We start from the raw sequence: 27,937 nt of genomic DNA, 5'->3' as shown, positions 1-27,937 counted from the left end.
ACACGCCTCCAGCAGCCCCGGCGCTCAGCCTATTCCCCTGTCCTGGGGCCGACCGCTCTACCCTTCACTGTTCTCAACTCCCAGCCCGCACGCCGGTCTCCCCGGCTCTCCCCCTCCTTGCTACCCTCCAAATCATGCTTTACAAAAAGCAGAGAGGAACTAACAACATGGAGAAGTTGCCAAGGCTCTAGAGCCTGACAGAGCCCTCCCGGTCTCTGCCCCAGCCTCTAGTCCCTGAGCCCTTCATGAAGGCTGACTGGATGACCCCTGGGGTTGGTGACCAAGGTCATAGTCCCAGAAGACTCTGTCTCTAGCCAAGATCTGGAGAGTCTTTACTCCGAGGCCTCTCTTCCTGGCTCTGGTTGGCAGGGCCCTGGGTAGACAAGCAGATGCCTCTGCCCTCCCTGAGCCCATCTGCCTTCCCACAGCCCTCCAGGCTCATTGAGGGGACAACTCGCTCCCTCAGAAACCCAGGGGCACATCCTCAGACACTCAGAAGGCCAATTAGCACCTGGCCTGTTTCTACGCTAGCCAACACATCTTCTCCAGCTTCATGGTGGGACTTCTCTTAGAAAAAAGAAAAACGATTGAATAAAAATGCATTCATACTTTTATTGAGCACTTACTGTGTGCCAGGGCCGGTACTGGGCTCTGGGTTGCAGTGCAGTATGCTGTGGCCCTTGTGCTCTCCTGGGACGTCACCCTGAGTCTTTTCTCTGAGCAGAGCCTCCATCCAATGGGGTGTCAGGAAGACGTCCCCTTGGCAGCTGTGCAGAGAGAGGCTGCCACAGAAGGGATGAGGCTGGAGGCAGGAAGAGCAGGCCAGAGACTAGGCTGCCTGCACCAGGCCCCAACCTTGACAGCTGGGAAAATGTAGGAAGAACAGACTGGTCGTGGGGACCTAGGGGAGAGCCCAGACACTGGACACGGCTGTGCCTCAGTGCCCTCCCCTGTTGGGAGGGCGGTATTCATACTATCTGCCTGGCGGAGGGGGTCTTAGGATTGTTACAACAGGGCCTGGCATACAGTAAGCACTCAAAAAATGTTGGCCATGGCCCTTTCACTATCTGAAGCGAAAGAGAGGGGAAGGGAGGAGTCACTGCTGACATTCAGGAGGGCACTGGCAGTCAAGTGTCAGCTGAATCTGTGGGAGTGCAGACTGGGCAAATCTCTCCCAGGAGCTCCTGGTCAGCAGCAGGATGCAACAGCATGCTAGCCGATCCTGAGGTTACAAACAGCCACATCTGGCAGGATGGAAACAATCACTTGGCTGGTATTGCTAGGATGTGCGTTGGCCACGTGCAGTATGGCTCCTTCCCAGGAGGTGCCTCCCAACACACCCCGTGTGGGGGCAAGACACTACAGCCTGTCCACATAGACAGGAGGTAGAAGGGGGTGTGGACAGAGGGCTCCTGGTTAAAGGTCCTTGTTCTTCAGCAATTTTATGCCTTGAGAAGATAGCTTTACAAGGAAGCCTGTAAAACCTACAAAAAATCCCAAGCCAAGACGAGAGCAAAGATCCCTGAAGGCATCACCAAGCTGGCATGCTGAGCTAAATCTAATGAGGCAAATTTAAATGGGCACAAACTGTGCAAAAGCCAGTGACCCAAGAGCAGAAGAGGGGAGATCTGACTCAGCATAAGCAAGTGGGAAAACTCTGAAGGTTTGTTGGCAGTGAATTCCTAATGAGCCCATGAGGAACACACACCCTGAGTAGACGCTGGGAGGTTCCTGTCACTCCTGCAGGTCCGACCTCCCTGCAGTCAGGAACCATGGGCCCTTCCAAAGTGACACTGTCCAAGAGCTCAGACAGAAGGGCTGGACAGAAGACAGCGAAGAGCAGCCTGATATCTCTCCCTCCCCAGACTCTCACCCCACAAATGCATGATCCAAATTAACGTGGATAAATTTGTGGATGAATCCCTTGCTCTCCAAACTTTTGCTACTCTCTATCCCAAACTCAAACCCAATAGATTTGGATACAAAGGACACTTGTATACATGATTTTCAAAAAAAATACGAAAATTAGAATGAAGAGGAAATAAGAGTAGAGAGAGCAGATGGAGCCCAGAAAAGAAGAATACAAAGAAAGGAGCAGGAGGCTGCAGCTCAATGTTCTGGGGGAGCCCTGGGTCTCTACTGCACACTGCAGCTCTAAGGAGAGGCTGGAGGCAGCAGAGGCATGGTGACCGGTGACCATGCAGTGGGGGTCACAGTCTGCCCTGGCACCAGACTGCAAAAGGAGGAAGGGGATGCAGAGCCTGCAGCTCCACCCACAGTCCTCTGCACAGCCAAACTTCACGGAGGAGCTGTGTGTGTCCCCATCTCCTCTTTACCTTCCCACTCAGTTCTCAGACTCATGAATCTGGCGTTGGCCAAATCACTCCACCCAAACAGCCCTCACTAAGTCATCAATGACTTCCAAGTCCCTAAAGCTGATGCACACTTTTCAGTCTTCATCTCATCTGCCCTCTCAGGAGCATTCAATGCGGTTGCTGCTCTGTAGCCTTGAAATATCCTCTGCCTGTGGCTGCACTAGCCCAGCCTTGTCAGGCTTCCTCCCGTCCCAGTGGACATTTCTCTTTTATGTCCGTTGCAGCCTTGTCCTGCTCTTCAAGGCACAGTGGCCTAAAACCTATGGTCTTTCATGCATTACTGGTTCCTGGGTGACCTCATCCACTCGCATAGCTTCATTTGCCATCTAGAAGCTGATGACTCCAAAATGTATCTTTCCAGCCCACAAAGCAGGTTCTCCCCTGGGACCCAGAGCATTAACCACTGCCTCCTTGACATAACTACTTGGAGGCCTCAGTGTCACCTGATCTCATCAGCACATCCAAACCTGATTCAGGATCTTCACTCTAAACTTGGTCTTCCCCCCTACTGGGCTGGTGTAACCAGCAGCTTCAGCACCCATACCAGAAACTGCGAGGCTATCCCTGCTCTCACCCATGCAGACCAGTCCATGTGGTACCCGCTAAACTTTTCTCAACTCTGCCCACTTCTCCCCACCTCCACAGCACCGCCCGCGTCCAATCCACCCTCACTGCTTGCTTGGATGACTGCAGTGGCCTCCTTAATACGCTCCACTCAGCAGCTCTTTCACCTCCAATCCATTCCCACACCCCCTTCCTTAAAGCTCGTCAAGGGCTTCCCAAGGCCGTTAGGATGAAGATCAACATCAGTCCCATGGCCACAAGGCTCTATCACAGCCTGGGCCCTCTGTGCTTCTCCAGCACATACGTCCACTCTCCTTCTCTATTCTATCACACAAGCCAGCCTCTTTCAGTTCCTTCAGTGGAGCACACTGCCCCCCAGCCTCTGCAAAGGCTATTCCTTCTGCTGGAAAGCTCTTCCTGCACCGGAAACCACTCCTTCACATCATCTCAATCATCACTTCCTCAAGGAAGGCTGCCCCTGAGCTGACTGGGTCTACCCCACCCACTACATCCTCTCCCAGCACCACGTGTGGCATTCATCACAGTGGTAACTGACACTTACATGGGATTATTTGATTCACAGCTGCTCTCCAGTATACTGTAAAGTCCATGAGGAAGGGACAATGTGTGATTATGATTAGCACTGAACCCACAATTCCTAACACAATGCCTGCTACACAGTTGGTGCTCAATGTATATTTTTTGGAGGAAAGAAGCACTGGTACAAAAGGAAATAGAGATGGTGTATCAGTTAGAGTTCATGCATATTAAGAGATTTATTCTAAGGAATTGGTTCATACAATTGTGGGGGCTGGCAAGTCGGAAGTCTGTAGAGCAGGCCAGCACACTGGAAACTCAGGCAGGATTTCTGGGACAGTGTTGAGGCAGAATTCCTTCTTCCGTGGAAAACCTTTCTCTCTTAAGGCCTTCAACTGACTGGATGAAGCCCACCCACACAATTGAGGATAACTTCCTTTACTCAAAGTCAACTGATTATAGAGGTTTATCACATCTGCAAAATACCTTCACAGCAGTGTCTACACTAGTGTTTGACCAAACACCTGGGCACCATAGCCTAGCCAAGCTGACACACACAATTTAATCATCACAGATGGCAAAGACCAAGGAATGGCGTCAACCCAAGGAAAGGCCAACAGTGGGGCAAGAATAAATGGTGGGAGAGGACTGAGAAAGCAGTGATAAGCTTATTTTCATGTGCTGGAGGAGAGCCAAGCAGAGGTGTTCTATAAAGAGCAGAGGGTATGGAGAGATCTGCCCCACTGAAGAGATCTCAGCCCTGGTCCCTAGGGCCAGAGTGACTCAGTCAGGGCATGAAAGGAGGGTGGGGGAAGGCCCCCATTGTGAGGTCCAGGTGGAATGCTCAACCCACACTGACCCCAGCCCTGGCTTATCTTCAATCCCATTCACATCCCCACACTCCTACCAGGTGTGCCCTCTGACTTATATCTCCTGTTTGAGAGCGGATGCCTGCAGAACCAGTGGAGGTCACAAGGACACAGCCTCCCTTGACTCCCAAGGTCAGGTCCAAAAAGTTCTCTCTGTAGATAGCTCTGAAAAAAGGAAGCACAATAAGAACTAAGAGATCTGAGTTCTTGGAACCTGATGAGAGGAATGCAGTCTTGGGTTCTTGAAGGACTAAGTCAAGAAAATTCAAGGAGGGGATGGCCCGGTGGCGTAGCGGTTAAGTTCACACACTCCACTTCAGCGGCCCAGTGTTCACAGGTTTGGATCCCAGGCATGGACCTACACACCGCTCATCAAGCCATGCTGCGGTGGCGTCCTACATACAAAATAGAGGAAGACTGGCACACATGTTAGCTCAGTGGCAATCTTCCTCAAGCAAAAAGAGGAAGATTGGCAATGGATGTTAGCTCAGGGCCGATCTTCCTCACCAAAAAAAACAAAGAAAATTCAAGGAGCTAGAGAATAGAGGTGTGGGCACAGAGGAGACGCTACCAGGGGATTTGGAATAGGGGACCTGAGTCACCAGAAATAGAAACTCCAAGCTATAGGGAGCAAGGTGCTTGGACAAGGGAGCCCTTGGCCAGCAGTCAGAGAAAGGCTCTGAGCTGGAGTTGGAAGAAAGCATGGTCCAGTATCCAGGTGTCCAAGAGAGAATGTCCCCAGGAGAAGGCTGACAGGCTAAATCCAGGTATGCCGAAGATCCCAAGGCAAGGGCACCCTGGCCAGGAAGGTGGGTGATGAGTTTTTGTTCAACAGATATTCACTGATTACCTACCTGTACTGCACCAGGCCCTTTGCTGGATGCTGGTGAGTCACACAATCCCTGCCCTCAATATAAAGTGAGCAAAACAGCTTTAAAGAGCTAACTGCACAGAGCCGGATAAGTGCTGACAGAGGAAAGGTCTGCAGGGGAGGCCTAGAGGGCAGCAATTAGCTTGCCATGGATGAGAGGAAGCTTCACAGAGGAGGCATCTCGAGAACGAAGTTGGCCAAACAGAGAAGGGACCAGTACATTCCAGGCCAAGGCAGGGCCTATGCAGAGGCCTGGAGGCATGGAGAGCTGAGCCTGTTAGAGCAGAGAGGGCAAGGAGGAGGGCACAGCCTCTGACCTCACAATACCCAGGGCCCACCAGGCCAGCCTTGCTATTTGCAAACTCTGGCGCCCTCCTCCAGCCCGGGCAAGGCCCGGGGCCCTGGGCAGCCTCCAGGTGCAGTGCCCGCCCGTGGGCTGCACCCTTCCCGCTGCCCTGGGGCATGTCTTTACTCACCAATTATGAAGGGCTTCGGCATCAGATCGAGAGGCTGGTGCGGGAAAACGAGGAACTGAAGAAGCTGGTGCGGCTTATTCGGGAGAATCATGAGCTCAAGTCGGCGATCAAGACGCAGGCGGGTGGCCTGGGCATCAGCGGGTTCACCAGCGGGGTTGGCGAGGCAGCGGCTGGCTCTTCCCAACGCCAGGGTAACTATTAGGGGCTTGAGTTCAAGGAGATCGGGGAGGGAAGGGTGAGCCTGCACCGAAGAGGAGAGACTGTGTGCTGAGGTCTTGGGAAGTCAGGCAGAGAGGGGCATAGATAGTAACAAACTTGTGAGAAGGTGGCCCCACCATGAGGGGAGGGTGAGGACACAGGACCATCAGGATGAAAGGGCAAAATGAGGCACCAGTCCCATCCACCTGATGGTAGGAGCCCCAGCCCAAAACCCTCCTCTCAGCTAAACTCCCAAGCAGCTCCATAGACTGGGAATTTCCCAGGCTCCAGAATCTAAACGTGCTGCCCTACTGGCTCCAATATGTCACTCACTCCCAGCCTCCCCACCCATCTCCTCCATCCCTTACCCTTAGCACCTCCATTACTCTCCCTCATTACTCCCCACTTAGAGACGGCCAGTAGGCTATAGACAACCCAAGTCTAGAAGCCAGTAAGAGAAACCAGGACTGAAGCATGAGGTTTGGGAATCATTAGTGTCTGACAGAGGCCTGGGGCTGGAGAAAACTTACAGAGTAGGATGAGACAGTAGAATGGGCAAAGAAGTTACAGGTGTTTGCAGAAAAGCAGGTGAAGTGAAGATCTGCAGGGTTAGGTCTGGGGCATAGGGACTGAGCCAGGAGGGCGCTCAGAGGCCAGCAGGCCAGAGAGGCTGAATGTGGTGACAGGAAAAAGGAGGTGCCAGAAGAATGGAAAGCTGTGGGCAGAAAGTGTTTGGCATTGAAGATATCAGAGGGGGAATTTCTAGGGGTGGCAAGGTCCTATGTGTGGCAATAGGAGTCAGTGGCTGTCACAGTGTGCTGGTGAAGGTTACATAGGGTGAGGAGGTGACAAATGGTGGTTGTTACATCCACATCTCTCCCGCTCTCTACAATGTCCTTCCTATCCTGAAGAAGGCTGTGTGCTCTCCTTTCCAAGGCAGACTTCTACATGCGTGCTCAGAGCCACTTACCCTTGCAGTGACCTGCCCTGTCACAGGCCCTGCACTTCGTCCTGCCTGCTGGCCACCTGCCTCTGTTCACAATCAGGCGTGAAACCATCCTCCTTCCCTGAGAGGAGGACTCCGTTCTTTCAGTCTCTGCCACGTAAGCCTCTACAGCTTGGCAGCGGACCCTGACACTCTGCTGTTCTAGAAAGGTCACAGGTGGCTTCCCAGGGGCCACATCCTTCTCAATGTCTGCACGGCATTTGGGACTGATTACCCTCCTCTTTCTGAGTTCCAAGAGCACTTTCAGCCGGGCTGTCCACTCCCTGGCTCAACTTAATTGCTGCTGCTTCCAGGCTGCCTCAGGCCCTGCCCTCTACCCCCAGCCAACCCACCTGCTATGGGCTTCAACCTTACCCTAGAAGTGGAGATGCCCTCAGAGGATCTTGCAGACCCAATGAGTCCCGGAACTTAGCTGACTCCAAACTAGACACATTTCTGATTAAGAACTGGGCCTTTCCACCAAGACACTGAACCCCCCAGGTCTGCGCTCCCGTCCCCACTACCCTACTTCCAGCTCAAAGCTGTCTTCCCTTTACTCTTGACAGCTGCCTCCCCCCACTCTCTACCCACTGGGTTCCATCCAACCTGGCTGTGGCATGGAACCTGTCTTTACAGTCCCTCCTTACTGATCACAAGCACACAGGTCCCTCTCCTTTGAAAGGTTTTATCAGTAATGACTTGGAGATAACAGACAGGGTGACAAAAATAATATGCATAGGGAGGCACAACGTTTAAGAAAGCTCACAGTTTAAGAAACCAGACTCTGGTTTCCCAGTCCAGGCTAACCAAGCAAGCCTTCTCCTTTTAGGTTTGATTCTTAAGAACGTCATTGGACCACTTCTAGTCTTCCACCTCCTGAAGGGTCAAGCTTAGGGAGTTAGGAGAGGCTTTCTGAACGAAGTGAGCCCAGACAGCGGGTGGTGAAGGGGAAGGGGCATTCCAAGAGGAGGAGCAGCAAAGCCCCGGACCTGGGGGTTGCAGGAATGAGAACTAGATCAGTGTGGTTAAAGCCCAGGCTGTGTATATGTGTGGTATGTGTGTGAGAGTGTATGGGTGTGGGTGTGAAGTGAGGTGTGTGTGAGCACGAGTGATATGAATCACCCATCTATTGTCTCAGTCATTAGCAGGGGTGTGTGTGAGCATGTGAATGCAGTGTGCAAGTGTATGTGGTCTGTGAGTGTGTATTTGGATTGTGTGGTATATGTGTAGAATGTGTGGTGTGGGTGTGCAAGTGACTGGAGTGTGCATATGTGAGAATGTATGAGAGTATGTGGCATGCATACCTCAATAGTGTGTATTGTGTGAGTGTGAGAAAAATGCGTGTGGCTGTTTGCATGAATATGTGTGGTATGAGTGTGTGAGAGTGCAGTATGTGTGATGTGTGTGAGTGTTTTGTGAGTTGCTGTGTGTGATAGTGTCTGAATGTGTGTAAGTATGTGTGGTGTGTGTGTGTGATGTTTGTATTTGAGTGTATGTGTGGGGTGCGTGTGTGTGTGTTGGGGCCAGTGAGAGGTGAACAACGCAGCTCCAGAGATCAGCATGGGTCAGATTGCCAAGGACCACAAATGACATGTTAAGGAGCCTGGACTTGCTCCTAAAGGCAATAAGCAGACACTGGTAGTTTCTAACAGGGAGTAATCGTGTTTGTGCTTCAGAAAGTTCATTCCAGCTGCTGTGGGGAAAATGGATTCAAGAGAGACAACAGTGAGGCAGGGAGATGGGTTAGACTGAGGCCCTTGCAGCCATCCAGGGGGGAGATGATGGTGTGAACTAGTGGTGGAGAGAAATCAATTCAAGTTATTTAGTAAGAAAACTAACTGCTTGGATATGAGGGATGAAAAAAAGAGAGTCCAGAATGTGTCTGCTGCTCCAGCAGAGGTGGCAAATGTCCTGAGACTGCAAACTCTCATCCCCAGGCCCAGCCAAGACGGATCCCTGTAGTTGCCTCAGAGGATCTTTCTCCAGCCACTTCCTCACCCTGCCGGTTCCCCCGCCCGTTCCTTGTGACTTGCTTTCCTTATGAAGTCAGGCTCTTATTCTTGATTTGCTCTCCTAAACTTGATCTTCAGTTCCTCTTTCTGGGCCCACCCTTCTCTTCCCTTGTACTCTTGCACACAGCACTACCTCCCTACCCGTCCAGTCCACAGCTCTGGCCCATCCCCATTTAGGAGAAACATGGGAAGAAACAAAGCTTGGGCTTGTGGGTGTTCACAAGCGTGTGTGCCAGGCCCCTCGCAGCGCAGGACCAACCCCAGGTGGGAAGAGAAGGGATGCAGGATGAGGGTCAGAGGCCAGGGGCGAGCTCTCACCAAGCCACCACATTCTGGCACAGAACTCCAGAGAGTACAAGAATCCTAAATTCGAACCTGAACTTCCAGGTTGTTATGAAGGTTCATTTGTCAGGTAAGAAGATGGAACATAACTTAACAGTTTGTTAGCTAGACTGATAACTTTTAACTATTGCAACATACGGTATGCGGGCCTCCTGTTTGTGCTCTTACCCAGGGTGAGCCTGGGAGAAGGAAATGCAGTTTTGGAGGAAGCGAATGAGTTGTATTTTGGACAATCTGACTTAAGGCATCCATATGACATCCACGTGGAACGTCCAGGAAGCAGTGGCAATATGAGCCTGAAGCTCAGAGGAGAGGTCAGGGCTAGAGAGAAAAGATTCAAGACTTGTTGATAACTGAAGCTGCAGCAAGGGATGAGACCATCTGGGAAGAGAGAATACAGTAAGAGACTGAGGGGCAAGTCCTGAGTCAGGATAGGTAGAGAAGCTGGCAAAGGAGCATCCAGAGAGTCAAGGGAAACTTCAAAAGTGTAATGTCACGGAAGCCAAGAGACAGCTTCGAAGGGAACAGAGTGTCAACAGAATAAAGACTGCCAAGAGGTCAAGCAAGAAAAGTGGTAAAACAAAAAAAAAGTGCTAATGACTTGGCATAAATGACCTCGGTTAGAGTGATTTCAACACCACCATGGGTGGGAAAGGCCCACTGAGTGAGCAGAAGAGTGAGTGAGAAAATGGAGAGAATAGATGGTGGACATTTAGTTCACAAAGTGTGGCTTTGGGTGGGGGGGTGGGCAGTAGCTGGAGAGGGGCATGGAGTTCAGAGCTTCTTTTCAAGATGGCAGAGATCTGAGTTTGTTGCTATGTGGAGGGAAGGAGCCAGGAGAACTGTTGGAAGATATGAAGGAGAAACGTGATACTTTATAGAGTGAAAGATGCCCTTAACTGAAGGAAGAGCACCTCTCCCACTGTCAGAGAAGGGAAGGAGGAAGGAAAGGGTGAGTGAGAAGGCCAGGTGGGAAGCTGAGGAAACTCCAGAACCATGGCTTCAATTTTCTCTGTAAAAATGTCATTCTCTGAAAGCAAGGGTAGAGAGAGGAAGATGGAGAAGGTCTGAAATAGAGTGAAAATGGCAGAATGAACTGAGAGGAGAACCTGGGAAGTCCGTCTGTCAGTGTAGTGGGCCCAAACGGTGCTAGCATCTGTGGATTATAAAGGCGGGAGCCACCAACCTTCTCCAGCAGCATTCGGTTGGTGGGGTGGGGAGCAGGCTTCGGGGACGCAGGCAGGCGGAGCTGCTGATGACTTGCCAAGAATTTGGGCACATCATAGAGGGAAGTGGAGACCAGGTTGGGCTGTCAGACGGGGGAAAACAAAGAGGCCAGTGCACTAGAGATCTAGAGAGGCTCAAAAACCAGGTGGCCGGAAGTGATCTTCTGAGCAAAGCAGAAAGTGCAACTTCACGGTCAGAGTGGGTATTCTGAGTGGCAAGAAATCAGTAAACGTTGGCTGTTGGCTGAATTAACTTCACAGTGAAGAAACAGACGCCAAGAGGTTTAGGTCTTGACCCAGTGAACGCGGAAGGTGGGAGGTGGAGCCAGGATGGGATTAGAACTGCAGGGCCTCCTGCTCCTGAGGGCTTGGGACTCGCTCAGAGCTCCGCACTGGGGTGTCTCAGGAGATAGAAGATGGACGGGGAGGCAGGGCTGTTGGAGTAGAGAGGAAATGAGGGCCAAACTGAGTGCGCAAGTCACTAAAACACTGACTGCTCCAAAAACTGGCTCCCGTCCCCACTGGTCAGACCTGGCTCCTCCACACAAAGGCGGTCAGGACAGGACAGGCAGTCAGGATGGGAAAAGCCATCAGGGCAGGGCGGCTGCTGACCTCTGCTGCTCTTCCCACCTGGCACCCTCCCCCACTCCCCACAGCTTCCTCACCTAAGCCCATCCTCCTCCCCAGCCCCACTGCCTGCTGCCCACTCTCCCCTCTCTCCTCTTGGGCAGGGAGCAGCCTTCTTCCTTTTTTCAGAAGGGCCTTTTACCACCCCTGCTCCCCACCACCTCCCTCCCCTCAAGGTCTGTCCACCTCCTCAGGGCCTCCTTCCTCCCCTCAGGACCCACGCCTCCCCCATCAGGACCCAACCATACCCCCTCAGAACCCTTCTCAGCCCCTCAGGACCCATCTTCCCCCAGGACCAGATGCCCCGGGGCCCAGGCCCAACCCCCACCCCTACCCTACTCCCTACAGCAGGAACCAACCCTAAGACCCCCGGAAACATCCCACACAGGACACATGCCACTCAGGACCCTGTCCCCCCCTCAGGATCCCATCCCCCGCTCAGGATCCCGTCCTTGCCCTACGACCCCATCCCCTTCCCTCAGAACCATGTCCGCCCCCTCAGGACCCCATCCCCCTCCAGGGCCCCGTCCCCCCGTCAGGATCCCGTCCTTGCCCTACGACCCCATCCCCTTCCCTCAGAACCCTGTCCGCCCCCTCAGGACCCCGTCCCCCCGCCCGGGGTCAGGACACAGTGCCCCCTCAGGACCCTGCCCGTCCCCTCTGGGCCCCATCCTCCCCCATCAGGGCCCTGTCCCCTCCCTCAGGGCCCCGTCCTCGCCCTCAGGGCCCTGTCCCCTCCCCCAGGGCCCGTTCTCCCCCAGGACCCCGTCCCTCCCCTCTAGGATCCCATCCTCCCCGACAGGACACAGTGCCCCCTCAGGGCATCCTTCCCCCAGGGCCCCGTCCGCCCCGAGGGCCCCATCCTCTCCCCAGGACCCTGTCCCCACTTCAGGGCCCCGTTCCCTCCCGCAGGACCCTGTCTGCCCCCTCAGGGCCCCATCCTGCCCCCCAGGGCCCTGTCTTCTCGCCCAGTACCCCCTCCGCCCACTCAGAGCCCCGCCCTGCCCTTCAGGGCCCCGTCCCCCCCCTCAGGGCCCCGTCCCCTCCGTCACGACCCCGATCCCTTCCTCACGACCCCGTCCCCTCTCAGGACCTGTCACCATCCCCCTCGCTCTGTCCCCGCCCCGTCCTGCAGCCCCAGCTCTCTTGGAACCCTCAGCTAGAGCCGCCTTCGCTCACCAGTCTCTCCTCGTGGGTCCAACTTCCCTCGTCGTCCTCCCGCGTCGAAAGCAACAGCGTCCCGCCCAAACCCCGCCCCGTCAGGTCCCGCCCCCACGCTCGGGCACCGCCCCGTCAGGGGGCCTTCTCGGCGCCCCGCCCTCTCTGGCCTGCTGCGGCGCCTCCCCCAACCTTGGCTGTCCCGGCCTCTGACCCCGCGTGGACTGGGGTCTCGGGGGCCGGGCCGCCCCTGTTCGCGGTGGGCCCGGTGTGGGCCTAGCGGGGCGGACGTCTGCGCCGGGGGGAGGGGTCAGAGATCGTAGAGGCCGGGAACGGGGCGCAGACTGGGGAGGGACCCCTGCGAGGGCCGCTGCACACCAGAGGGGGAGCGGGCGCGGGAGATGGGCACACAGGACAGTGTAAAGGCGCATGTCCTGATCGAGGCGATGAGCGGGGGAGACCCGAGGAGGCCGCTGCAAAGTCCCGGCCTGGCAGCGGGAAGGCTGGAGCTGCCCCTGCGAGGAGCTGGCTTGGGGAGGAAATCAGAAGTTCGGTTAAACAGTTTAAAGCATTGTAAACTGCGTTTGTAAACCTTTAACTTCAATTGTCTGGTGTAACAAACAAACCTTCCTGGACCCTAAATAATTCTTACATATAAAATATATAAACGCAGCTGTGGAAATTAACAAAAGAAACCTCAACTAAATTGGGGTCAGGAAGGCCTGTAGGGGGAGCTCTCACCCCCACCACACATCATGGATTATATCAGACAGGAAGAGACAGACACGTCTTCCATGGGAAGTAAAACTACTTTACTACTGTAGGAAGATTTCTCTCCCCGCCAGGCAACAGCCCAGCCAATGAGAAACGCCACAGCTCAGCCAATGAGAAGCCATTGCCGCCCTAACTGTTATTTTCCCCCAGTGGACTTTCCTTTAGAACAGCCCCTCCCTACTCACCCTTTTCTCTATAAAAGCAGCTTCCTTCCTTTGTTCTCTGGATTTGCCTATGGTTTGCCATAGCATCCACATCCTGAATTGCAATTCTCTTGGCTATTCCTGAATAAACTCGTTTTGAGGATAAAATTACAGGTGAATTTGCTTTTTAAGTAGACACAACGCATCTAAAGTTCTCTTTAAGGTTCTAATACTGTACATAAGCCTAGAAAGATTTCAACTCACAAATCTAAATCAATTGAACATAAATTGTAAAAAATTTAAAACAATCACTTGTACATTTTGCATTAGAATACAAGGCTGTAGGACTGAAATTTCTTCAACAGAGTCTTGGCCCTTGGCTCCTGTTAGCTCAGAACACTCGTGTTCACACCTGATGTCCTGGCACAAGTATTATTAGTGTTCCCCATCTCCCAGCCAGAGATATCGGCAAGGCTGCTCCTGAGAGTCTAATCAGTGACGCTGATGGGTTGCAAACCCTACGGACACTGTGTCCATGACTGAGGCCATTACAGTCTTGGCCCTGAGCAGTGGACACACACTTTGTGCCCATAGAGCCTGCAGTGCCACCCAGGGGTGCACTTAATTGGCCCCTGAACCATGAATGTGTCTTTCCCTAACTACCTGTGACCCCAATGAACCTTTTTTAAAATAACTTTATTGAGATATAATTCACATGCCATACAATTCACCCATTTAAAGTGTACGATTCAATGGTTTTTCATATATTCACAGATATGTACAAACATCGCCACAATCAATTTTATAACACTTTCGTCGCCCGCAAATAAACCCTTTAACCATCACATTCCTACCACCCATCTTCCTCAACCACTAATTTACTTTCTGTTTTTATGGATTTGCCTATTCCGGACATTCCATATAAATGGAATCATACATATGTGGCTTTTGTGACTGAATTCTTCCATTTAGCATAATGTTTTCAAGGTTTATCCATGTTTTAGCATGAATCAGTACTTCTAGGTAGGATTGGGGGGGGGCCTGGGGTTTTTTTATGGATGAATGGTATTCCATCAATGGATGTACCATATTTTGTTTATCCATTCATCAGTTGATAGACTTTTGTTTTCTCTTTTCAGCTATTATGAATAATGCTGCTATAAACATTCATGTACAAGTTTTTATGTAGATGTATGCTTCCACTTCTCTTGGGTATATATCTAGGATTGGAATTGCTGGGTCATATGGTAACTCTATGTTTAACCATCTGAAGAACTGCCAGATTGTTTTCCAAAGTGGCTACACTATTTTACATTCCCACCAGCAACATATGAGCCTTCCAATTTCCTCACATCCTTGCCAATTCTTATTATCTGACTTTTTAGTTGTAGCCATCCTAGTGAGCATGAAGTGGTATCTCATTGTGGTTTTGGTTTGCATTTCCCTGATGACTAATGAGGTTGAGCATATTTTCATGCACTTTATTGGCCATTTGTATATCATCTCTGGGAAATGTCTGTTCAGATCTTTTGCCCATTTTTAAACTGGGCTATTTGTCCTTTTATTATTGTATGAGTTGTACGAGTTCTTTATATATTCTGGATACAAATCCATTATCAAATATATGACTTGCAAATATTTTCTCCCATTCTGTGGGTTTTCTTTTCACTTTCTTGAGAGGGCCTTTTGAAACATAGAAGATTTTAATTTTGATGAAATCCAACTTACTTATTGTTTCTTTTGTTGCTCATGCTTTTGGTGTCACATCTAACATTCCATTGCCAAATCTAAGGTCAGGGAGATATGCCCCTATGTTTTCTTCTAAGAATTTTATAGTTTTAGCTCTTTGATCCATTTGAGTTAACTTTTGTATATGGTATGAGATAAGGGTCCAACTTCATTCTTTTGCACATGGATATCCAGTTTTCCCAGAACCATTTTTTGAAAAGATTCTTCTTTCCCTAATGAATTGTCTTGGCACTCTTGTTGAAAATCAGTTGACCATAGATGTATGGATTTATTTCTGGACTCCCTATTCTATTCCATTGATCTATATGTCTATCCTTATGCCAGTGCCACACAGTCTTGATCACTGTAGCTTGGTAGTAAGTTTTGAAATCTGGAAGTTAGCCCTCCAACTTTCTTTTTTTTCCAATATTGCTTTGGCCATTTTGGGTTCCTTGCAAATCCATATGAATTTTAGGATCAGCTTGTCAGTGTCTACAAAGAAGATAGCTTGGATTCTGATAGGGATTGCATTGAACCTGTAGATCAACCTGGAGAGTATTGCTATCTTAGCAATATTAAATCTTCCAGTCCTGGACATGAGTTGTTTTTCCATTTATTTAGATCTTCTTTAATTTCTTTCAACAATGTTTTTAGTTTTCAGAGTATAAGTTTTGCATTTCTTTTGTTAAATTTATTCCAAAATATTTTATTCTTTTTTATGCTGTTTTCTTGATTTTATTTTTGGACTATTCATTGCAAGTGTTTGGAAATACAATTGATTTTTGTAGACCCCAATGAATCTTGCACTCTTTGTAGTCTGAGGACCACACCACTCCTTCAGGTAGTAACATGTTATCTGATTCAATTTTGGATCTTATATGGCTGTCAGTGGTCACAGTATATAAGGTCATTTTATAGACACTTCCTTCTGTGGTCAGATTAAGCTTTCAGTGTTTAGGAGAACAAACTCAAGTCAAATAGACCTCAATTCCTATGCTGATCAATTTTTTTTTTCCTGAGGAAGATTTGCCCTGAGCTAACATCTGTCCCCAATCTTCCTCTTTTTGCTTGAGTAAGATTCACCCTGAGCTAACATCTGTTGTCAATCTTTCTCTATTTTGTATGTGGGTCACCGCCACAGCATGGCCACTGACAAGTGGTGTAGCTCTGCGCCCAGGAACCGAACCCAGGCCACCAAAGTGGAGCGCGCTGAACTTAACCACTAGGCCACCAGGGCCGGCCCCTGACCAATTTTTTTTAGTCATCAAGTTTCATTTCTGCTCATATACACATCATTTTCTTTATATTTACTGAACACTTTCTGTGGCCCAAGCACTGTTCTAGGCACTGGGAAACAGCAGCAACCAGACAAACCCCTGCCCTCATGGAGCTTCATTCTAGTGGAGAGAGATGGGATAAACCAATAAGTCAATGTAGAACATCTAGAGAGAGATAAGTTCTTAGTAGGAAACAGTCCAGCAAAAGGGGAAGGAACAGCTGAGGTAAAGGAAATTGGTGATTTTAGATGGAAGACCTCTCTGAGGAGGGATGGATGGAAGTGTGGGGGCTGGCTGTACACACTGGAAGAGTGTTCCAGGCAGAGAGAACAGCCAATGCAAAGGCACAGGCAAGAGTGTGCCTGGAGCATTTAAGGAACAGCAAGGAGGCCCAACGGGCTGGAGCAGAGGGTGTGAGAAGGAGATCAGAGGAACATCAAAGTCAGAGAGGTGACAGGCCAGACCACGGGGGTCCTTGAATAACCTAGCACTCAGAACTAGATGGTGAGTTGGTGGGCATTTTAAGCAGAACACTCTGGCTGATGTTTGAGGAAAAAGTCCAGCATCAGGAAACCAGCCAAGAGGCTCCTGCAATAATCCATGTGGGGTAATATTGGTGTGGACCAGGGTGGGGCGGTGCTGGTGGTCCACGTGCTTGATTCTGGATATATTTGAAGGTGTTTCAGGCAGATTGGATGCAGGGTGTGAGTGAAAGAGAAGTGTTGAGGCTCACTGCATGGAGCCTGAGCTCCTGAAAGGGCAAAGATGCCCACTGACAGTGCGCCAAGGCTGCAGAGGGAACTGAAGGAGTGCCAAACTGGAGTCCCCAGCAGAACCCCGGGGAAAAAGTGGGTCAGGCCGTTGAGGGTGTGAGTCTGGAGTCCAGCCTGAGTGCGAGCAGGGTGTGTAGCTGGTCCCCAGTGCCCAAGCTGCATCAACTCACTGAGGAAGAGCAGACTCAGGGAAAGCTTGGGGCTGCCCCTAGGAAGGCAGATGAGTTGGGACCAGCAGCACTCGGAAGAAGCCAGGTCACCAGGAACCCAGACACCAAACCAAGACAGAATTTCAATAAGGAGGAGCTCTCCACTGTGTGAATGCCACCCACCAACAAGGAAGATGGAGCCTGAAGACCGAGGGTTGGATTCTACAACGTGGGGTCACTGGTGCCTCGATGAGTGTTTGGGTGGAGGGCAAGTGAAAGCCTGGTGGGAGACGGTGTCGGAGGGAAGAAGGAAAATGAACTGAGACACTGAGTGGGGACAACACCCCAGAGACATCCCAGAGGGACAGCAAGGAGATCTGGGGTGGGGGGGGGTCAGTGAGGTGGAAACCAGATCACCAGGGCCTCAGAGACCCTGCGAGGGCCTGGTTGTGCTGTGAGTGAGGCACCACGGCACTCCTCTAGCTCCCTGGCTGTGCAGGGAAAGGTGACCTATGACTGTCTTCTCTCTCGCCATCCAGAAGATGCTGCCCAAGTGGTCTTTTCCCATATCATCCAGACCCTGGGCTCCTCTCAGAGGAAACAGAGGCCAACAAGGGCAAATGTCCCCACTTCAATCTCCATCGCCCACTTCATCCCTCTCTCTTCCCCATCAGGGCTCTTTGACGTCTTCCCCAAATCTGCCCCACCAGCTGCCCCTTCTCTTTCATGTTCTTCCTCTCCATGGGCTACTTCCCTTTGGCTCACAAGGTTTTTTGTCTCTTCGATTCTAAAGCAAAAATTTCCAAAAAGCCAAAGCAAGAAATCATAAAAAAGACTGGTTGATTTGATTACGCAATTTTAGTTTACTTGTTTGAGAGAAAAATAACAAAACTTAAAACGAAAATAAAGTGGCAGGACATCTTGCCACACATTATGCAGCATAGCGTTGGCAGAGATTTAAGTGACATGCCCAGGGACTTCCAAGGGAATGTCAGAATGTTTCTGAGAGGTCTTAAAGAAGGTAGATTTGGCAGCATGCATTAAGAACCTCTAAAATGTCTGTTTACAGGCAAAAAATCAATAACAAAGATTTATGTACTAGAATTATTTGTCATTGGGAAAACTGGAATCAATTCAAATGCCCAACAATTGGAATCGGTTCAATAAACAATGACACTTGCACAAGCTAGAAGCCTCTGCAGCCACCATAAGTGCTGTTTTCAGAGAATGCTGCTGCTGGAGGCCACCGTGCTGTGGGTCCAGGAAGAAGAGGTGGGGTACACAAGGACATGGGCGACCCGTACAGCCACCACCCATTTGTGCGTGGCCTGGGAGCTAAGAATGGATTTTACATCTTTAAATGGTTGAAAGACAATCAAAGGAAGAATACTATTTCATGACATGCAAAAGTACAGGAAATTCAAATAGTAGTGTCCATAATAAAGTGTTACTGCCACGCATCCACGTGCATTCATTTCCGTGCTGTCTGTGGCTGCTCTCGCACAAAAATGGCAGAATTGAGTAGCTGAACAGAGACGAAATGGCCAGCAAAGCTGGAAATACTTCCTACTAGCCCTTTCCAGAAAACGTTTGTCCACCCCTCGTCTATATTAATATGTGGAGAAAGTCTTCAAGGCAACACGGAGCTTTACAGCAGGACTGACCGTGGGATAAAAGGGCTCCAGTGGTTTTTCACCTTTTCTTACTTTTCTATGTTTCTATTCTTTCCCCATAATGTGCATGTACTGCTTTTATAACAAAAAAAAAAGTGGAAGTTTTCAGTTAAATTGCACGCTCACAAAAACCTCCCCTGTACCCTCCCCCAGCTGCTGTGGGCCTAGGGGCCTTCTCCCCTTAACGTGGTCATTCAAGGGCACTCTCCCAGGAGAGCCAAGGAAAACGGGCTCCCAGGCCCCCACGCAGGGCTCCAGGAGTGTGAAGCGTGCCTGGGCCGACCAGGCCCCTTGCGCCAGCATCCACTGTTCACGGAGACACCGCAGGCAGGGGCCGGGCACACCAGCGGTGCCACGTGAGGCTCTAAGCCTGTTCTAGCTCTGGCCTCCCTGAGAGTCCCCCACCTGCTGAGGCTCGGCTGTCCCCAAAAGGACATGGTCAGGAGGCCCAGGCCCACTCTTCCTCACCAGGAAACAGAGGGGTCAACTTGGGGTTCCAGCTGCCAGAAGACCCTCCTCTCCTCAGCAAGGATCAGCAGCTCATTGCAGTGGGCACATTTGAGGGGCGGGCAGCTGTGAAAGGTCCTTGTGTGGGAGAGCAAGTGTTAGCTTCCTCCGAGGACCAAGAGACGAGGGGCCTGAGCCTCTTCTGAGATCCACTGAGCTGCACAGATCTCCCTCGGAGGTAGAGAGGTCGTTGTCCGGCCCACCTAAGAGGTGAAGCTCAGAGACGGTTGGTCAGCTCAACAGAGGCAGATGGGCTACTTGGTCCAGGCCCTGCCACAGCGGGGAGAGAGCCCCCAGCCCCAAGGGGCCTGCCTGGGGTCTCAGTGCTTTCTCTGTGTCCCCCAGGTGTCTTCCTGTCCCCGTCCCCGGCAGCAGCAAACGAACCTGTCCTGGAAGAAGTGGGGATAGTGGCTCTGGCACCCCTGGCCGACATGCTAAACAGTCCACAGCCTAGCTCCGCATCTGGACCCATCGTGAGCCCCCTGATGGGCCCTCTCAACACACTGCTGCCTGGCCCAGGGCCCACGTCCCAGAGCAGCCCACTCACCAGCCTTCTGACCGGCCCCCTGAGCAGCCACCTGGCCAGCCCCAGGGCAGTGTCCCAGGCGGGCACACTGGCCAGCTCCCTGGGCCTGCCTTCCACTGGCCCCCTGACTCCAAGCAACCATCTGGCCAGCCCCGTGGCGGTGTCCCAGGTGGGCACACTGGCCAGCTCCTTGGGCCTGCCTTCCACTGGCCCCCTGACTCCAAGCAGCCCCCTGATGGCCCCTATGACAGGCACGGTGGACGTCTCTCTGAGCAGCCCCCTGCTCACCTCCACGGCGGCCCCTCTAGGTGTGTCTCAAAACCTTCTGGCCAACCCCATTAGCAATGGGGTGCTGTCAGAGGCTCCAAGGGTGCGGCTGGCAGAGCCGCTCCAAGGATGCCCCTCTGGACCCCATCCCTCAGCCGGCACGGGGCCTGCTGCCACCTCCAAAGGTAGTAGGTGCAGGGGGAGGGGCAGCAGGGGGTCCTGGGGGGAGGGGGCCCCCTGCCAGGCCAGTCCCTGGTCCTGCATTTCTCTAATCCGCCTCTTCTCTTTTCTGTCCCCCCATGTCACTAGTCCCACTCTCCACTGAGCACCCCTGGCCAACCCAGGACCCAGAGCCCCTCAGTGTGACATTTGTGGGTGTGCCCATCCAGACCTCCACCCCCATCGGTACCGGGGGCACTCCTGGCCCCATGACGGCCTTCTCCTACAGCCCCTCAGAGGCCCAGACCCAGCCTGGTGCCCCTCAGGGACAAGCGGTTCCTGCCTCTGACTCCACCTCCCCAACTGCCCCCCCCACTGTCACAGGCCTCCTCTCTGCCCCCACTCCCGCCCCCCAAGCTGCCACCAACCACACCCCCTCGAGCACCACCCACATTGCCCAGCCCATCCCCCACTGCCCCTCCCGGGAGCACCACTCCCCTACCCAGCCCTCACCCACCCCCCACTCCCCTCCACGCAACCGCCACTCCCCACCTCGAACCTCATCTTCCCCGGCTTCAGTCAACAACGCCCGGGGTCCACGTGTCACGGAAACATCTCGGAAAAGCATCCTGGAGTTGGAGCGGAAGCTGGCCCACCGAAAGGCCAGCAAGTTCCCTGACAGCTCCCGAGGTCAGTGACGCAGGGGGGTTCAGCGCGAGTCTGGTGGTCTCCCCTGCTGCCCTTGGAGACCTCCCTGGCACTCACCTGGGCTGCTGACCACAGCCACTGACCATTCCCTCCACCGCGTCTTGTCCCTAGATTCGAAGCAGCTGGCCTGGGAGAGGCTGGTGGGGGAGATCGCCTTCCAGCTGGACCGCAGGATCCTGTCCAGCATCTTCCCCGAGCGTGTGCGCCTCTACGGCTTCACCGTCTCCAACATTCCAGAGAAGATCATCCAGGTGTGTGGTGTCTGTCTCCCACTCACCGCCAGAGGGCCTGCCGCCGGCACCTGGCAGGGATGGGGAGCAGGTGATCCCTCTGTGCCCGCAGGCACTTCCTCTCAGGCTGTCTCTGTCTGTGGACTGTGGACCTGGGTGTGTGATTGGGCAGGAACGATTTTTGGTCACAGTGGGTTCGTCTGTCTCCAGGTTTGAGCTTGCCCTTTCCTTTTGTTCAGGTGTCCTTTGGTTAGGTTCTTAATTTTAATGTGGTCAGAATTATCCACGTTTTCCTTTATCGTTTGTACTTTTCATGTCTTGCTTAAGGCTGGAGCAGTGGGGGCACAGGGGCGCTGCCCAGCCCGCCTCAGGCCCCTCTCCCAGGCCCACGTGTGTGGACTCTCCCCAGCCCATACTGTCCTCATCTTGGAGGGGTGATGGAGCCTGGGGCTCTTTCTTCTTGCAGATTGCCTCAGCCCCTCTAGGCCCTTCGCTCTTCAATATGAATTTTAGGATCAGTCCCTCAAGTTCCAGGAAAAAATCTAGTTCAAATTTTTAGTTTTGTGTTGCTTTATAGATTAAACTGGGGAAGTTTCGAATCTTTACAATGTTGGCTACTCCCACGCACCCGTCATTTCTGTTGCTTGTGTCAGCAGGGCCCGCTTTGGTCATGTTTGGTTTGACGACCCTTGACTCGTGTCCAGGACCGCAGCCCCCACTGCTGTGTCACAAGTGCAGACTGACTGTGGCTATTCAAAAATCGACAGGGGCTGGCTCTATGGCATAGGGGTTAAGTGCGCGTGCCCCACTGCTGGTGGCCCAGGTTCAGATCCCGGGCGTGCACCAATGTACCACTTGTCAGGCCATGCTGTGGCGGCGTCCCATATAAAGTAGAGGAAGATGGGCATGGATGTTAGCCCAGGGCCAGTCTTCCCCAGGAAAAAGAGGAGAGTTGGCATGGATGTTAGCTCAGAGCTGATCTTCCTCCCACACACACAAAAAATCAACAAACAATTCAGTAGAAGCACAATAGTTATGCCTCTAAAATGCTGCATCTGATATCTCGTTGGCAAAGACTACATTTCATTACAAGAACAGGTCTAGTTGCCCACAGAGAACTAGATATTAAACTGTGAACAGAGGTTTCCTACTGCTTGAAGGAGCCTGTTTAACAGATGATAAACATGCATCGATCTTGGACATAGTTGCTGGCTGTGCAAGTCCTCTGGTGTCCAGGGCTCTGCTCACTCACAGGCAAGTTATTGTTTATGCAGTGGAATCCAGCAGTCACGATACTAAATGGCAGCTCTTTAGAGAAGAGGCAGGAGGAGAAAAGCAAAACGTATGTAAGGCAATTTTTTTTGGTGTTTGAGGAGGTCAAGGAGCTTGGTGTCCCCTGAGTCAGTGCCTCAGCTGCCATCTTGGTGGCCTCCGAGGAGCCTATGGCTCTCACCACAACGCTCATCTGGTCACTCTGCCCAATGGCCACTGTCACCACTTCCTGAGCCATTGCCCCCATTCACCTTCCATCAGCAATGACTGGCACTGCCAGGACCATACATTTGCTGCCCAAGCTCCTGAGGTGCGGCCCCACTGGAGCCCACCTGCACAGAAGTTGCCTTCCGGACCCCAGCGAACACTCCCTGGCTGGCCCTCTGTAGGGCCCACAGCAGGTTGACTGATGTCTGGTCGCATCTGAGGATCATAAAGATGCATCCTGGTCTTAAGGCCATCATGCCTGCTTGGCTGGACCATTCATTGGTTCCTATATGCATCTAATTCCACTTTGTCGGGCTTTTTATTTCCCTTCATCAAAATATCTTGTTTGTTTTTCTGCATGTTGAACTCCAATGTTGGTGGTTGCTAGAATCTCTAAATTCTGCCCAGACCCACTAAAGCTGGTCAAACCTGGTATTGTCCAAACTGAGGTTGTTTGTTTCATGAATGCTGTTAGCTTACAGCTGAAAAGCTTTAATAGAGCTCCGTTATTCAGTGAGGACTGGTTGACTTTTTTCATGGCACCTGGCCATCTTTTTTTTATAAGTTCAAAGTTATGCAATCTTTTAAGCCCAACTAAAAGTTGTCCCAGTGTGCATGCCTGTCACCTCTTCTACCCAATTGCAAAGATCTTCTGCTCTATGGGAGATGCTCTGAGCTCCCTTCCTTTTGGCACCCTAGTCCTAGGAGACCCGGAGTCTGGCTGCATCAGTGTGAGGGTGACTGAGGGTGGTGCCTTGTGACTGTGTCCAGCTGGGTCTGTGGTGCACTCTGATGCTCTCCAGAATCCCACTCACTGGCCTGCCTTCCAAGAATGCTTTTGTGTAATGATTTGTTATCCAGATACCCTCCCAAAGCCTCTTACTAGTTCTAATAGCCTGTATATCGTCTTGGCTTTTCTATGTAGACAACCATCTTGTATAGTATTTTTAAAAAGCGGGTAATATGGCAACCTCATCCTGTTTCTGACTTGACTAGGAACACACACTTCTAATCTTCCCGTTAAGTATGATGTGTGTTCTACACTTTTTGCCAGATCTTCTTTAGGCAAATCAGAGTTCTTGGTTGCAGATAACATAATCCCCACTAGCTGACATAAGCAGAATGGCGTTTGTTATAAATGTTTAGATGGTTGGAGAAGCTCCAGGAAGGACATGAAATTGGGCTTGTTTGCTACACAGCCAGTAAAAACGCCAGCACACCAAGGGACTTTCCTAGTGGACCACCATTGCCATGACTGCCCCAGGGACAGCATGCAGATGCCCGAAATTTGGTACAGCTGCCTCTGAAGAACCAGTGACGTGCCACTGCACAATCCAGAAAATCCACTCTCCCTTCGTGCACCGCCTCCTCTAGGTGCTCACTTTAACCTGGAAGTTCCACCCACATGCATCTGCCTTGCAGAAACCCAGGTCACAGGGATACTTAAGCCACAGGGGACTCTGGAAAAGGTGATTTTTAGCTTCCAGCCTCTTAGAGTTCAGGAAGGCACTAGCAGGCACTAACACAGAAGCCAGATAAGCCAGGTTCAGTATCTGCCCCATCAGGTTACAAAGTTTTCCCTCTTTCTCACTTGTTAAGAGGTTTTGTTTTTTTCCTTAATCATGAACAAATATTGAATTTTTTAGAATGTTTTCTGCCTCTCATTGAGATGATCACATGGTATTCTTCTCCTCCTCCTTTTCTCTTAACATATTGAGACACCCGAGCAGATATTCTGGTCATAAACCACACCCCATCCCTGGTGGTTTTTAACGCACTAGGATGCTCAGTTTGCTGTTATTTATGACTTATGCAGCTTCACTACTTTTTAGATACCGTGCCAAGCTGCTGTGACAGAAATGCAGGGGCTTCAATAAGCCAGGTCTTGATCTCTCCACAGGGCTGTCAGGCCCTGCTGGCCACCCCCTCGCCCCTGTGGCCGGGTCCCGCAGTCCCAGAGCTCGGCCCAGGGGCGGAGCTCACAGTCCTAGTCTCATCCCATTGGCTCGAACTTAGTGACGTCAGGCCTTGCTGCAGGACCGCGGGACTCGTGGTCTCGACTGGAAGTTTCATTCGTGAAAGGCAGGTGGGGACGCTTGTCCTCGTCAGTGGAGTGTGTTGACTTTGCCCAGTTTTGTCTTGCTGATCCTCTCTGTTGAGCCTTTGGATTCTATTTCCTCATTTCTGCTCTTTATTTCCTTCTCTCTTCTTCCTATAGATTTGCTTTATTTTTCTTTCTTGGGTTGAGCCCTTAAGTCATTTTATTTTACATCTCTTTTGTTTTTAAATATATACATTTAGGGCAAGGAAGTTCCCTTTAGTCAGGTAGACATTAAAAATATTTAACAACTGGCACAAGGGAACGCCAGCCAGCGTGGCTCCTGGAGCAGGACCCAGGCAGGGCACAGGGAGAGGGCTCTGTCGTCTCCCCGGGTCGGAAATGTGGCAGGCTCACAGCCTGTGCATCCACTACCACTCCAACCTGCCTGGGAGTGGCGCTCGGCTGTATCCTACAGGGTTGGACGGGTGGGCATGGGGCTGTTCAGGTAGAAATATCTCACAAACTGAACCAGATCTCCTCTCGAATCCGTGAGTCAGTTAGGAGCCACTTTCCAGTCTCCATTATCTGAGGGGCGTTTGGCTGTCTCTTTATTGTTGATTTCTAACACACTTGCCCTGTGTTCAGAGAACAAGGGCTGTACCACACTGATTCTGTGACATTTTCTGCCATTTCCCTTATCACGGAGCATGTGGTCAATGTCGTAATGTTCCAGGATGGAGAGACTGAATGACAAGCATGTGCACGCTCTCCTGGAGGTGTGTGTGTATTTGCTCACGCCTCTTCTCTCTTCCACATCCAACACCAGGTCCTGCTGCTTCTCCCTGGAAAGATTTTTCCCGCATACGTATCCACATCTACGTTCTCTTGTCCTCCACTCCTACCCCCTGGTCCAAACCGCTGTCACCGTACTGGTCCACAGCTGCCCTTGCCCCTCCATCTGTTCACTCCTGACTAATACAGAGCATTCAGTGTATGCCAAGTGCATATCAAATAGACACAGTCTTTGCCCCCAGGGAGCTCACCCTCTCCTGGGGAGACCTTCCATAAATAAGAAAAGCCATCAATATATATGCTAGAGAGGCGGGGTGACAGGTGCTACGAGGGGCAGGAGAGTTTGAGGATGGGAGCCGGGCGCTCAGAGAGTGCTGCTGCCTTGCAGTCTCCTCCCCACCCAGATCCTAGTCTCACCCTGGCAAACTTCAACATCCCAGGATGCCCCTCCCTTCTCTAGTCCTTTGAAACAAAACTCTGTTCAATGTGAGAGCCCTCTGATGTGTCCCGTGGCATAGGGATCCTCACGTGTTGGCGCTGGCTGGCACAGATACAATGCTCAGTGCCCCGTGGAGACATTTCCTTTAATCTTCAAAACAGCCCTGTCACATGGTGCTGTTTTCTCCATGTCACTGCAGGGAAACTAAGGCTCAGACCCTGTGTGGTGACAGAAGCAGCTGTTGAACCTGGCTCTCCCCATGGGCCCCTCACTCTGTGCTCTGCTTCCTGGCATCATTCATGCCATGCACGCTGTTCCTCAGCCTGGAAGTTTCTTTCCCTCTATTGTCCTGGTCCTCCAGATCTCAGCCCAGCACCCTCTCCCTCCAGGAAGCCCTCCCTGAGGCAGGCTCAGTCCTAACTTCCCAGGTCACATGCCCAGGAGGCAATGGCAGGATGGGTGGAGAGGAGGGGCTGACTTCATGGTGAGATGCTGAGGCTAGGGGGGCACAGGCGATGAAGAAGTAGGTGGAGACTGACCCAGTTGCTGCTAGTCTCCAGGTCCAGGCACCAGGAGTGGGCACCTGAGGGGCAGCAGGACCCCTAGTACTGAGACAGAAGGTGCTTAGTTCTGGGCCTGAGGTCATCAGTTCAGCATGAGGGGAGGGAAGGGGCTCTGTGCAGGGGATGTGCAGGCCTGAGTGTGCTGAGGATGCAGCCTGAGGTGACAAGAGGGACCTGGAGAGGAGGCTGAGAGGTAGCAGGGCAGGGAAACAGGAGGAGGTCTGGGCAAGCCTCTGAGGGGTGTCTCCTGGGTGGGGCAGCCCTGGGGGCATTATGAGCCCCCCTCCTCTTTCCTTCGCCTCCAGGCTCCCAGCCATGCTTTCTGTCCTCAGTTCCTTGTGGCCTCAGATCAGTGCCAAATCCCTGGTGGTGGGTGGAGCAGGCAACAGGAATGGGGTGGGTGGAGCAGGTGATGGGGCCTCAGGAACCTCTCGGCTCAGGCTCAGCCCACCGGGCTCCCCCTACCCTAGACCCCTTGGGGCCTCTCTCCCAGGACCTCCAGGACACCTCCTTCAAGCACACTCCCTCTGGTCGTGGTTTTCCTGCAACCACACCCCCTCAGCCTCACTTGCCCCTCGCCTGCCCGTGCACTGGTGTGGGGCAGGAGGGTCCCTGACGGCCACTCTCCCCTCAGGCCTCCCTGAACCCCAGCAACCGCAAGCTAGATGAGGAGCTGTGCCAGACGCTCACACAGCGCTACGTGAGCATCATGAACCGGCTGCAGAGCCTGGGCTACAATGGGCGAGTGCACCCGGCACTGACTGAGCAGCTGGTGAACGCCTATGGCATCCTGCGCGAGCGGCCTGAGCTGGCTGTGTCTGAGGGCGGCTCCTACACAGTGGATTTCCTGCAGCGCGTGCTGGTGGAGACTGTGCACCCCAGCATGCTCACTGATGCACTGCTGCTGCTCTCCTGCCTCAGCCAGTTGGCGCACGATGACGGCAAGCCCATGTTCATCTGGTGACACCACCCAGTGCCTGCTGGCCCAGGCTCACTCTGCCCCAAACCCTGCAACTGCCATTAAAGCTCCCCACAGACATTGACCGCAGAGCCTGCACCAGAACTCCTGGGTGGTGCTGCCTCATCTGGGGTGGCTCCCCAGCTTTCCCCTCCCCTGCACCCCTTTAGCCCTGCCTGCCCTGTGGGTCCATGCCCATTCTGGGGCCCTTGGCAAGAGCCCCAAGACCAAAGAGACCAGCTGTGTGGCCAAGGGAGTGTTCCTAAGGCCCTAAGGCTCCCCTTGCCCGGCAGTGGGAGCTCCTGAGACTCAAGAGGGAAGAGCAGGAAGTGGGAAAGAGCCGAGCTGGCAAGGAAGGGCTCTGGCTGTGTCACCAGCACTGGTGACACAGAGCTGAGGCCTGGGTGCAGAGCAGAAAGAGCTGAGGCCTGGGTGCAGAGCAGAAGGCAGAGGTGGGACCGAGACAGGGATGTGGTTGTGGGAGTCCCTCCTTCTGTACTGGGCAGGGACG

At 52.3% G+C, this 27,937-nt stretch overlaps 1 protein-coding gene and 1 long non-coding RNA gene across 4 annotated transcripts; one reads left to right on the top strand and one right to left on the bottom strand.

Annotated features, from left to right (window-relative positions):
• Positions 1 to 3,576: 3,576 nt before the first annotated feature.
• On the bottom strand, positions 3,577 to 12,313 carry LOC147913960 (uncharacterized). Its single transcript, XR_015555938.1, has 4 exons — positions 12,262 to 12,313; positions 10,416 to 10,889; positions 5,693 to 5,897; positions 3,577 to 4,510 (listed from the first exon to the last, which is right to left on the bottom strand). It is a non-coding gene; the product is annotated as an uncharacterized LOC147913960 (long non-coding RNA).
• SPATC1 (spermatogenesis and centriole associated 1) lies at positions 5,679 to 27,432 on the top strand. Of its 3 annotated transcripts, none has more exons than XM_087447277.1 (6): positions 5,679 to 5,883; positions 19,610 to 19,939; positions 20,042 to 20,242; positions 20,367 to 20,906; positions 21,036 to 21,175; positions 27,103 to 27,432. In XM_087447277.1, the coding sequence occupies exons 1-6, from the start codon at positions 5,679 to 5,681 to the stop codon at positions 27,430 to 27,432; spliced, it is 1,746 nt and encodes a 581-aa protein (XP_087303403.1). The 3 variants fall into 3 exon arrangements, with proteins under 3 accessions (XP_087303403.1, XP_087303402.1, XP_004443124.1); XM_087447276.1 differs by having other exon boundaries at positions 5,679 to 5,889; positions 19,610 to 19,826; positions 19,929 to 20,242; XM_004443067.3 differs by having other exon boundaries at positions 19,610 to 20,242.
• The last annotated feature ends 505 nt before the right edge of the window (positions 27,433 to 27,937 follow it).

The sequence above is a fragment of the Ceratotherium simum genome, chromosome 23 (assembly GCF_057802395.1).
Source record: "Ceratotherium simum simum isolate JZ-2026a chromosome 23, ASM5780239v1, whole genome shotgun sequence".
Taxonomy (NCBI): domain Eukaryota; kingdom Metazoa; phylum Chordata; class Mammalia; order Perissodactyla; family Rhinocerotidae; genus Ceratotherium; species Ceratotherium simum.
This window is presented reverse-complemented; position numbering and strand designations above follow the sequence as displayed.

What these genes read in the sequence shown, in the direction of transcription:
- SPATC1 (XM_004443067.3), top strand. Translation starts at nt 5,679, where the DNA reads ATGTCTTTACTCACCAATTATGAAGGGCTTCGGCATCAGATCGAGAGG. An exon ending in TGGCTCTTCCCAACGCCAGG is followed by an intron (nt 5,884 to 19,609) that starts GTAACTATTAGG and finishes TGTGTCCCCCAG; the next exon opens with GTGTCTTCCTGTCCCCGTCC. An exon ending in TTCCAGAGAAGATCATCCAG is followed by an intron (nt 21,176 to 27,102) that starts GTGTGTGGTGTC and finishes CTCTCCCCTCAG; the next exon opens with GCCTCCCTGAACCCCAGCAA.